This window comes from Benincasa hispida, chromosome 1 (assembly GCF_009727055.1).
Source record: "Benincasa hispida cultivar B227 chromosome 1, ASM972705v1, whole genome shotgun sequence".
Lineage (NCBI taxonomy): Eukaryota > Viridiplantae > Streptophyta > Magnoliopsida > Cucurbitales > Cucurbitaceae > Benincasa > Benincasa hispida.
In genome coordinates, this window is record NC_052349.1 from 9,700,814 (window position 1) to 9,713,174 (window position 12,361).

General features: G+C 29.7%; 2 protein-coding genes across 2 annotated transcripts; both read left to right on the forward strand.

Moving 5' to 3' along the window:
* Window positions 1-2,955: 2,955 nt before the first annotated feature.
* Window positions 2,956-3,741, forward strand: LOC120087934 (auxin-responsive protein SAUR32-like). Its single transcript, XM_039044950.1, has one exon. It carries the CDS (start codon window positions 3,248-3,250, stop codon window positions 3,560-3,562), a length of 315 nt encoding a protein of 104 aa, XP_038900878.1. The 5' UTR covers window positions 2,956-3,247; the 3' UTR covers window positions 3,563-3,741.
* A 7,904-nt stretch (window positions 3,742-11,645) lies between these two features.
* LOC120075842 (ATP synthase subunit alpha, mitochondrial-like) lies at window positions 11,646-12,116 on the forward strand. The gene has a single exon (XM_039029547.1). The coding sequence runs from the start codon at window positions 11,646-11,648 to the stop codon at window positions 12,114-12,116; it is 471 nt and encodes a 156-aa protein (XP_038885475.1).
* Window positions 12,117-12,361: the final 245 nt, after the last annotated feature.

Consider the following 12,361-nt stretch of genomic DNA (forward strand, 5'->3'; position numbering starts at 1 on the left):
TCTTCCTATTTTTCTTCAATTCAAAGCTATGATTGAAACAAAGTTCTCCACCAAAATTAAGTCTCTCCAAACTGATGAAGGAGATGAATTTTCTACCTTGTCTCCTGTCCTAAACAAATATGGTATCCTTCATAGAATCTCTTGTCCTTACACTCCTCACTAAAATGGGTTTGCAGAAAGGAAAAATAGACATGTTGTTGAAGTTGGTCGTTGATTATTAGCTCACTTCAATGTGCCTCATAAGTTTTGGACATTTTCCTTCCAAATTACTGTTTATCTCATCAATCATACTTCTACACCTTTACTTGCCAATAGATGTCCCTACACTATTTTGTTTGATAACCTCCCTTACAAACTCTTGAAGTCTTTTGGTTGTACTTGCTTTCCCTTCTTGCATCCTTACAATGACAATAAATTTCAGTTTAGGTCTCGACAGTGCATTTTTCTTGGCTATGCTCTATCTTATAAAGGCTATTTATGCCTTAATCTATCCAGTGGCCGCATATATATTTCAAGACATGTTGTCTTTAATGAGTCTGTTTTTCCTTTTGCATTCTCTTCCAAAGTCTCTTCCATTCCCTCTTCTCCTTTAGAAACACCACTTATTCCAATTCTAATATCTCTTCCTATTTGGCCTAACTCTGAGATATCCTCCTCTAATAATCCTCCTTTAGTCACTGCCTCTCTGCCTCAATCATCCCCTTCTTGTTTGCCTTTTTCAAGTCCTTCACCTTGTTCCCCTAGCATACCTCCTATTGATTCCCTCTCTTCTCCTCACCCCTCATCTCCCTAATCTCTGTCTGTTAGCTTAACATCTTCTTCTTCCCTCTCCTTACCCACCTTTACACATACTTCCACCTCCCCATCTCTTTTAGAAATTCCTACAAATCTATCATCCCCAATTGTTCCTCCTCCCTCTTTCACCACTTTACCATCTACCTCTCTCCCTTTTTCACCCATAAACACTCATCCCATGATCACCAGATCCAAGGATGGCATTTTTAAACCTAAAGCTTGGTTTTCTAAGGCATTTGTTTATGATTTGGATGTCATTAAACCACGGTCTCATAAAGATGTCCTCCTGCATCCTAAGTGGAAAAGGGTCATGCTAGAGGAATATAAAGCTCTTTTGAAAAACAACACTTGGTTTCTTGTTCCTTCTCCTCCTGAGCGGAAAGTCATTGGTTCAAAATGGGTTTTTCGATTGAAGCTTAAACTAAGTGGAGAAATTGAGAGGTACAAGGCACGGTTGGTTGCCCAAGGCTTCAACCAAGACTATGGCATTAATTATTTTAACACGTTTAGCCTAGTTATTAAACCCATCACCATTCACATTGTCCTTACCCTTGCCATGTCCAATGGTTGGGTCATTCGGCAAATAGATGTTCACAATGCCTTATTAAAAGACGAGTTAAATGAAGAGGTATACATGAAGCAACTAGCTGGATTTGTTGATTCTACTCAACCCAATCACATGTTGTTACTCGAGAAAGTTTTGTATGGTCTCAAACAAAGTCCTAGAGCCTGGTTTTCCAAACTTAGCTCATGTCTTATGCAGTGAGGTTTTGTAGGTGCACTAGCTGATTCTTCTATGTTCATTTATCGCTCTAAAATCTTAGCTTATTATTTTACTAATCTACATTGATGATCTCATTGTGACTGGCAGTTCTCCTTTAACAATCAAGCAGTTTATCGTAGCTTTAAATAAATCCTTTGCTCTCAAAGATCTTGGACCACTCTCCTTTTTTCTTGGACTTCAAGTCTCTTAGGATGATAATATGTTGCATTTAAGTCAAGTCAAATATATTGAAGATCTCCTCCGTCAGTTTTATCTCAGTGACTACAAGTCTATTCACTCTCCTATGGCTCATGACATTCAACTGTCTATCAAAGATGGTGAACCTTTGGCTAATACCACGGAGTATAGAAGCGTGGCGGGCGCATTGCAGTATTGCACATTAACTCGACCTGACATATGTTTTTCTGTCAATAAATTATGTCAGTTTCTTCATGCTCCTACATCAAACCATTTTCAAGTTGCCAAAAGACTCCTACAGTACCTGAAAGGCACTATTAGCCATGGCATTTTAGTCACTAAATGGCCATCTTTTGCCCTCATTTGTTATGCAGATTCTTATTGGGCTAGTTGTCCTGATGATCGACAAAGCTTCAATGGTTTTTGTGTGTTCCTTGGTTCTAGCTTGGTTTTTTAAGGTGCATCTAAGCAAAAAGTGGTTTTTTGCAATAGTGAAAAATCTAAGTATCGTGGTATGGAAAATGCAGTTGCCGAGCTGTTGTGGATCCAGTCCATCTTGTTTGAGATTGGTCTTAAACACTACCTTGCTCTAATGCTACTTTGTAACAACTTAAGTGCGACTTACATGGCTACAAATCTGATCCTTCACAACCATACTAAATATATTAAAATTGACCATCACTTTATCAGAGAAAAAGTTGCTCGTTATCAGCTATGTATTCGGTTTGTTCGATCAAAGGACAAGCTTGCAAATGTCATGACCAAAGCCCTTGCTTCACCACAGTTCAATTGCCTTAGACCAAGCTCACAGTGGTTCTCTCCCTCTGTTCGCTTGCGAGGGATGATAGAATTGTATTTCCTTTATTATCATTTTTCTGTTTTCAGGTTGTTATTTGTTAGAATATTCTTCTATTTTTTTCCAACTCATTGTCTTTCAATTTCAATAGGACGACTAAAAAAATAAATTATTCTAACATGCTTTTCATGCAAAATTGATAAATTTATGGTCTAATTGGATTAGATCGAAAATTTGGAGTAAAAATTGTACCAAATTTGTAATTGAGTTATTCAAACTTTATGGTTTAATTGGATTAATAAAATATTCTAATAGGGATCAAATTTATAATTTATATAATATAGAAAAAATGAAATGAAAGAAGTGGATGGTTTGATGGGAAGGCAGAGGGAGACCCACTTAATTCCACTTTGTATGGTTTTTAATCGAGTCCCAAATTCCTATATAAAACCAAACCCTAGTACACTGTGAATAATGTAATTTAATTAAAACAGAGACCAAAGCCATGGCCATCCCCAATTACTCTCCAAATCCGACGTCGTTTTACGCTCTTTCACTTCCTCCCAGTACCCCCTCAGATCCATGGCCTTTTCCCCTCTAAACTTCAAATTCCCCCAAATTCCCAACCCCTTTCTGATTTTCTAATCCTTTTTATCGATTATATATATATATATATTAAATTTATCGTCGTGGGAATGGGCGGCGGAGAGAGACGACGGCAGTCCAGCGCCGCCGTACCGAAAGGGTGTTTGGCGGTGAGAGTAGGGCAGAAAGGGGAAGAGCAGCAGAGATTTGTGGTGCCGGTGATGTACTTCAATCACCCGCGGTTCATGCAATTACTGAAAGAGGCGGAGGAAGAGTATGGATTTGATCAGAAGGGGACCATCGCTATTCCTTGCCACGTGGAGGAGTTTCGCCACGTGCAAGGCATGATTGACCGTGAAAATTCCTTCCACCGCCGTCACCACCACCACCACCACCACCTCGGTTGCTTTCGGGTTTCCTTCTGAACGTACACAATAAATTCCCAATCTAATAAATTCTCGACGTTTTTCTGTATATTTTTCTCTTACACTCTCTCTTTGCTTCTTAATTCTAGGTTTTTTTGGGAATATTTTACTCTGTAATCCTAACAAAACTTCAATCTACATATATATAATATCAAATTTGCATTTTCTTATCAAGAAAATAAATAAAAAAAACCCTGCAATTTTATTTTGTTCATATTAATCGGGTCGTATTGATAGTTCGGCCTACCTCCATTTTTGTTGTGCTTATATTAAGAAATAATTTAGTTGCTATCAAAACATCTATTTTTGTCTACTTTAATTTTTATTCTTGTTTTGTTATATATATCTTCGAAGTAATTCAATTTTTACTCTTTTTTTAATCACAATTTCCGCAAAAATATTAGACTCGACTCAACAAATTTCTTTTCTTTGAGATGTTGTTCAAATTTGTATTGAACTCTTCTTTTTTCTTTAGAATCTTTGGTAAAATTTTGTAAAAATAACTAAATTATGAGCTTTTAAAAACGTAGTGAGATCAAAAGATATATTTTTTCTAAGTAAAAGAAAATGAATAGTTTACACCTATTTTGTAACCATTTTAGTTTTTATTTTTTAAAAATTAAATTTATTGATATTACTTTCACCTCCAGATTTTATAATTTGTTATCTAACTTTTACTTATGGTTTAAAATATTAAGCCAAATTTTGAGAATTAAAAACAATAGTTTTAATTTATTTTTTTTAAGAAATATGGATGAAATAAACTTATTTTTTTAAAAAAAACCAAATAATTATCAAATGAGGCTTTAAAAAGCAGTTTTAGATTATTTTTTTCCATCACACAAGAAAAAATATAAATATATTTTGAGAAAAGAAAAATTTGCCACATGACAATTTTGATCATATTAGCACATAGACTAAATTGTCATCAGATTAGCACATAGACTTTAGAGGAACTAACATGTTAAAAAGTAGAAAGTAAAAAGATGAAAATAAAATAAAAAATTTCATAAATTCATAGGAGAATAAACCCTATAAAACAAGCCTTCAAACAAATTCACATTTTTTCCCACTTTTTTCCCTTCCTTCTAAAGTTAAGTAATTGCACAACTTTGAACCGTAATTGATGTTTTATCAATTAAATTTTAGATATATTCCATTAACGTACCTAATTTTCAATTTCAAACGCAAGAATATGATTTGCGATTTTTTGTGAACTATAAATTTAAGCTACAATTAGTATCTTTATCTGCTAAATTATATTAGAATGGACTATTTATCAACTACTCACCTTCATAATTAACAAAAAAAAATGTAACGTTATAACTTATTTATATATGCTATAAAATTGTTTAATTTTCTCAATAAAATTTGGAAAAGTTATTTTGCAATGTCTTGGTACAATATTCTAAACGAATAAACTTCTTTTTGTTAATTAAAAGTTGATTCCGCGGCTGTTCCTTATTCAAAAAATTGTGTATAAAAACTGCAAAAGGTGACCTTATGCTTTATCCCCCATGTAAGTATTGCTTTTTGTCATTTCAATTTTCGTTAAAAGATTCTTAAGAAATTATAATTGTTGATGCCAAATCTCGATTAGAAAAAAAATACTTAATCTTATCATGCCACATCAATAAATATTTTTAAGAAAAAAGAATGTGATCAACAAAATAAAAAAATCAGCATACCGATGTACGGTGTCTATCACACGCACTCTAATGTTTAAGTCTGGGAGTGGAAAAGTGTAGCGAGTTTAGAAAATTGAGATTAGAGAATGAATTTACTTTCCGTTTGAGTCATGGATATATTTATATGGTGTGTGACTTGAGTCGTCTAAAATAGAATTTCAAAGTCGAATGAAACTAATCTTTAAATTAACCAAGTTGAGGAATGTCTCATTCAACAATATGTCAGGCTTAGCCTTAGCCTCAACATCGGTTAAGCGCAAGCATGTGGATTTGTTCTACGCTCTATCCTAGTCCTATTTTGGTCTAATGGTGCTATTTTCATTTAGTTTGTATCATTTTTTGAGTTTGATTATTTATTATCTTTACTAAATGTTGACTATGTCTTTTAGTTCATTTTTACCCACACCAATAACCTTTTCAAAATAAATTTTAGGGTAAATTCCAAAAAACCATTTCTAAAGTATAATGGTAGTTGTAACTATGTCCTTAACCTTTAAATTCTAAAAAATGAACCATCAAACTTATATAAATATTAAAATTGGATCAATTGAATCTTCAAAGTTACATAATTGTATAAATTATATCATTTATGTAAGATTGATGGTTCAATTTTTACCATCATATTTGGCCGATACTTGTACTACGGGTGATTTAAATTTTAATGGAAGTTTGTAGAAAAGAATTTGCAAATTTGAAAAGATATTGCATGTGTATAATTGACTGAAGATCCAAGGGTCAGATTTTGATTGAGATTGATTTCTATCGTTTTCAATATTTATTTATCTATTTATTAGTAACAAATTTTCGTTTTCGATTTGACTATGAAAATTTTGTCATTTAATGTTAATAACTATATAATATAATATATACAAATTTATGTGTCAGCTCAGCTGAATGGACTGAAAGACTTCAGTTTCCATCTGGAGCCTCCCACCTGGCTGCCATACCAACCATCACAATAAGAATCAAAGTTGCTTCTTTGATTTATTATTATTTAAAAAAAAAAAATCTTTAAAAATCTAGTCCAAATTTTTACATGCCACAATTTGTTCTTTTACAAAATTATTATTGTTTATATTAACATTTTCTTTTTTACTATTTTTACTTTTTTTCAAATTTTTACATGCCACAATTTGTTCTTTTACAAAATTATTATTGTTTATATTAACATTTTCTTTTTTACTATTTTTACTTTTTTTCAGAAAAAAAGAAAGATAATTAACCAAAGTTAATTCGCTTTTTGTTAATCAATTTTCAATATTCGAGTAATATTTCCTACAAAATATTTATAACAAAATAAAAAGAAATTAGAAACCTAACGATAACTCTGAATAGAAAAAAAAATTATAATTCAAAAGATAATACAACACCCAAATAACTATGAATAAACCAAATCACATCCGAATGCGAGGATCTTAAAAATACGACATGATAATTAAATTATATATATCACCAACAAACTGTCCATTCATTTTAGGTGATCTGATCATCGGAACACCAAGATTAACCTCGAGTAATCCTTTTGTTAATTGATCTAAAGTTTGTAAACATTCAACAACCCATATATTATTCTATGGAAAATCTTTTACTCTCACAAGTCGTTTAAGAAAAGTAAATCAATAAGAATCTTAGACTTGAAAGCGTAATATACAAGCCTTAAAAAATATAAATTATTCAATAAATTACAATAATAGATTAATAACTTAAAAAAATCATTTGATTTATGAAAATATCGGGATAATATTAAAATTAAAATAGAATGGAAATTTGAGTGGAGGCAAGAAGTGAAAGAGTTGTTTGAAAATGGTTGCATTTGGAGAGTGCAGCCATTAAAGAATGGGACAGAAGAAACCAACAGCTCTGTCTTTTGTGTGTTTCAAACACACAAACAACCCTTGTGGACCTTCATTTTTTTAATTTTCTTTATTTTTATTTTAAATTTGTCTGTACAAATAATTAACTAAATACAGAATGTCACGTTGAAGCAGTAAATAACAAGAAAATCTATGATTTACTCCAACAAATTGAATACGAATTTAACATACATTTGATAACTATTTAATTTTTTAAAATAAAATATATAAATATGTGAATTTCTTTGTTTTGTTTTGTTATTTACTTTTAGGATTTATTCAAAATACAAGTAGTTTTCGTTGAAAAAAATTAAATACTTGTTTTTGTTTAAAAAATTTGACTATGAGTTTTAATGTTTTATTAGAAAAGATGAAAATTATTGTAAAGAAAATCTATAAAAAAAAAAATACATTTTTGAAAATTATAAATTAAAAACCACAAGGACCTAATTAAGCTTTTAAACTTATAAACATTATTTACATATGTGATGAGATTTTCTGGGATGTATTAAAAAAAACATGAAATACTAGTTTATATTTTAGGAATCTTATTAATGTTTGGTTATAAAAGATGAAAGCTATTATAAAGAAAATTTAAGAAAAAAATTTTCAAAAACGAAAAAAAAAAAAAAAATCCCTAATTAAGCTTTTAAACTTCATTAAGAGTGGGAGAAAATGGTAAATTAACAAGTTTTTAAATGTCAACAAACAAAAGCTATATATGTTATTTGTCCAAAAAAGATGGAAGGACAAAGACCAAAAGCCAAGTGGTGCTTTAATATCTTATACTTAACTTTTGGCCCATTGGACATGAAGTCCAACCCACAAACAATGTTTTCTATTGTTTCATTTTTCTTTGCTTGTAAGAAGTTGTGTACAAGAAAAATAATTCAAAAATTAAATAGAAGAAGTTATAATAGTGTTTTTTTTTTTAAATTGCCTTTTTATGAAATAAATAAAATATTTAGCTCATTATAATTAAAAGTATATATTATTATTTAAATAAAAATAAATAGTCTTACATCAATTAGCAACGATTTTACTATTATTATTACTATAAACCGCTAACAACTTCAATATTTCAAATCGCAAATTTCTCAAATTTAATTGATTTAAAGTTGTGATTTAGTTAAGACATTAACATAAAATGATCCAACTATTCCACCATTTTTCTCTTTGATCTAACCATTCCACCATCTTTATCTGTGTAAAATGCAATAAATTAAAGTTCTTGGAGTAGCTTGAAAGTAACTAAAAATGGGAAAAAACCCAAAAAGAAAAGATGATTATTAATAAAAGAATAATGTGTGAAATAATTTCAAAAAGTTTTCTTGTTTCTTGTGCATGGAATGGCATGTGTGTTAATGTTTTACCTGTCATGCATGCTTTGAAACCAAGCATTTGACTATTTTATTAAGTGTAAAGAAAACTAAATTAATAATCAATATTCCTCAACAACTTTATATTAATATAACCAAAGTTGGTGAATATATATATCATATCAATGGTGTATTTCGATTGTATTTTTAAATATTTAATTTAAAAATTAAGTTATTTAAAAAAAAAAATTAGAATGTTTGATAACTATTTAAAATAATTTTTGAAGTGTAATCTCAACAATTTTTATTAAAAGTGTTTGAATAAAAATGAGTTTTTTGATAAATATTTTTTTCTTAAGTCAATTCAAACGATCTTAAAAAACATCTCGAATCGAAGTCAAAGTTCTTATAAAATTACTATATGGTATAATTCTATACCACTTGTATCATTATTATTACAAATTAACATGAAGTTCACCAACTGGAACAAACCAAATTCTTTCATTTTATTGTTGTAATAATGTATTTTTTATATAGGAGTATAGTTGATGGGCTAAGTTCTCACATTTTCTTTGACATTATTTCAATATTTTTGGGTTAAAAACCTTACATGGGTATAAGTTAAATGATTAATTAGGCTTTTTTTTTTTTTTTTTTTTTTTTTTTTTTTTTTTTTTTTTAACAAAAACCTCATATTATATTAATAAGCTTAACGGGCAAAAGAGTTATTACAATCTTTTTCAACAATACATAGAAAACAAGAGGAAAAGTTTTCCAACCATAGGGTGTTTACGGGATCTTTCTTCGCAAATTTAGCAACACAATCAGCTAGCGCATTGAACGAAGGAGGAGCAAACGAAAATAAGGACGATGTAAAGCTTCTTTGGAGTGAGTGAATATCGTTTATACAACATTCAATTTCAACAATGACAGAAGATTTCCTTCGAAGAAGGTTAATCACAAACATGCAATTAGATTCCATGATGATATTTTGACATTTCAAGGTGATTGCTAGCTCCAGACATTCCTTAATTGCAAGGGTTTAAGCAAAAAGAGCATCATTGACACATTGAGTATGGATTGCTGAAATAGTAATAATCGATCATGTAATAATTAATTAGTTTTAATAATGTACTATTTTATTTCGTCTACAAGTAATAAACTATGTAGGAAGACTTTAATCTTAAATAGATAAAATATTAGTAACATTTTTGTAAGTTCAACTATCACATTAAAATTTTCTTTTATTTTGTTTTCTTTTACCTAATTTGGAAGAAAATCATTGTTCATGACCAAACCAATTGGTGGTGGGGATTAATTAACAATTAACAACTTTGATGAGAAAGTTGTGGTGTCAACTTTATATATTTATTGAAGGGATTTGCCAAAGGAAGAACAGAAATCATCATTATTCCATCGATTTTTTTCAATCTCGTAACTTCCCAGTAATAATTTCAAGAATTTAATCATTTTTTTTAAAAATTAAACCGATGGCAACAAAATCGAAATAAACAATAATCGAGAATACTATCCAAAATCTCACATTAACTATTATAACTAAGGGGAAAGATCACGAACATATATGTAAATTATGAGCAATGTCTTCATCAAAATGATTTTGTTGGGGGATACAATCAAAATCAAATAAACAACACGTATCACATTATTATAGATATACGTAGAAAGTCTATAAACCTTAACCATGGATATCAAAGTCATGCACTTAACTTAACTACATTGGTAACTAAAGTTTTGTTATATATAATTAAAAATTTGAATAATTCACCGCACTAGAAAAATAATCAAAGATTATTAAAATTATTTAAAAATCAAGTACAAAACAAGTAAGGGTTGGTAGCAGAGTGAGGCGGGGATGCATTTCCCATCCCCGTCTCCATGGGGATATGTAATTCTTGTCCTCGTCCCATATCCAATTTTGGGGAGTTAAGTTTGGGGTCGGAAATTCCTGTGTAGAGATCAAATCTCTATGAAAAAAATTCATCGTTTGTTATTTTTATTTTTAATTTAAAGTAATTAAAATTTGATATTTATGTTGAAGTGGTGAATATATTAGGAAACAAGTTGATATTATTATTGTTTTATTTATTTAAATTAATAATAAACAAATATTTTCTTTTTTATTGTAGATTTAATAAAAGTTTAAAGTTAATTATATTATGGAATGAAATTAAAGAAAGTTAAAAAAAACAAAGAAATAGTACCTTTAAGCTACGGTTTTACATATAAATATAAATAAAGAATATAGATATAACTATATAACTATATATATATAAAGTATTTAGAGCAATGTTAGGGTCGGGGATATCTTTTCCATCCTTAATTCATGGACCCGATTTGTGTCCATAGTTTGCTCCCACTTTTAATCAAACCTGGAATTCCTTATCCCAATAGGAGTAGGTATACGTAGAGATTTTTATGCCAATTCTGCTTCTACCACAAATGATTATTCAAAGCATGACAATATATATTTTTAGATATGACTTGAAACTTTTATTAAATATTAAAAATTATTAATTTCATGATATAATATATATACCTAGGACGATAATATATTCTTGCCCGCTACTAATATCTGAAATATAAAATATAATGTGAGAATGAGAGTATTGATTTAAACTTTGTATATTTAATTATTATTTAAATTGTAGCATAAGATTTGAGGTATCCATTGAAGAAGACATTGAAAGAACCGTATGGAATTTAGTCTAAAACTTTGGAGTATTTAATTATTATTTTAATTGTAACCTAAGATTTGAGGTTTCCATTGAAGGACATTGAAAGAATCTAAAATTGGCTGGATTCTGCAAAGGACAAAGTCTTGCAATTTAGTCTCTTTTTTTTTGTAGGGAAAAAAACAAACAAAAAAGAAAATTAGTGCAATATCATTATCGAACAACTATGATGTATTGTTTTCAACAATTTTAGAAATCGTTTCTTTTTATGCATAAATTTTTCTTGTGATCCAAACTTCAAATGGGGTAATTTCTAAATGTGTCTTTCATATAATTGTATCTTTTTTCTTTATTTTAAATATGGCACCAAGTTGAATAGTTATTTGACTATTTGTACAATAATAATTGGATTATTTAATCGTATGTGAGTCAGTTCCATCTTTGTTATAATTTTTTCATATTATGTCATGAGACGTGTCAAATATGATTATATTTACTAGATATATTTGACAGTTACATATCTTTAACTAATGGTGAAAATAAATTCAAGGGTTACCTTTGAGAGTGAGACATTATATAGTGTCTATGTAGCGATTAGACATAAATGCTCAACTGTGGCACAATTAGTTCAAACTCTTTCAGAAAGGAATGCTTTGAAATATTCCACTCTCGTAGTAGCCATCACTTCAGATCCTACTCCTCTTCAATTTCTGGCCCCATATTCTAAGTGTGCTATGGGAGAATATTTCTACGATAATGGAATGCACGCATTAATAATCTATGATGATCTTAGTAAACAGGTGGTGGCATATCAACAAATGTCATTATTGCTACACCGACCACCAGATCGTGAGGCTTTCTTAGACGATGTTTTCTATTTACATTCCCGTCTCTTAGAAAGAGCTGCTAAGCGATCGGACCAAACAGGTGTAGGTAGTTTAACTGCCTTATCCGTCATTGAAGCACAAACTAGACCTAATCGTTCGTGTGGAGATATGTAAGTGGGATTATATATATATATATATTTGACTGTATCTTTAACCGATGATGAAAATATGTAGTATTTTTTTTTTTTAATTTTTAATTTATTCGTTTTTATTCTTCAATTAAGATTGATGTGTTTTTAACCATCTAAGTTACTCTAAAATTAGCACCACAATTTACTAATGAAACAATGGCTACACCCAATTTTATTAGTAATGTGTATAACCATCTTATCTGTTTTTTTTTTTTTTTTTTTTTTTTT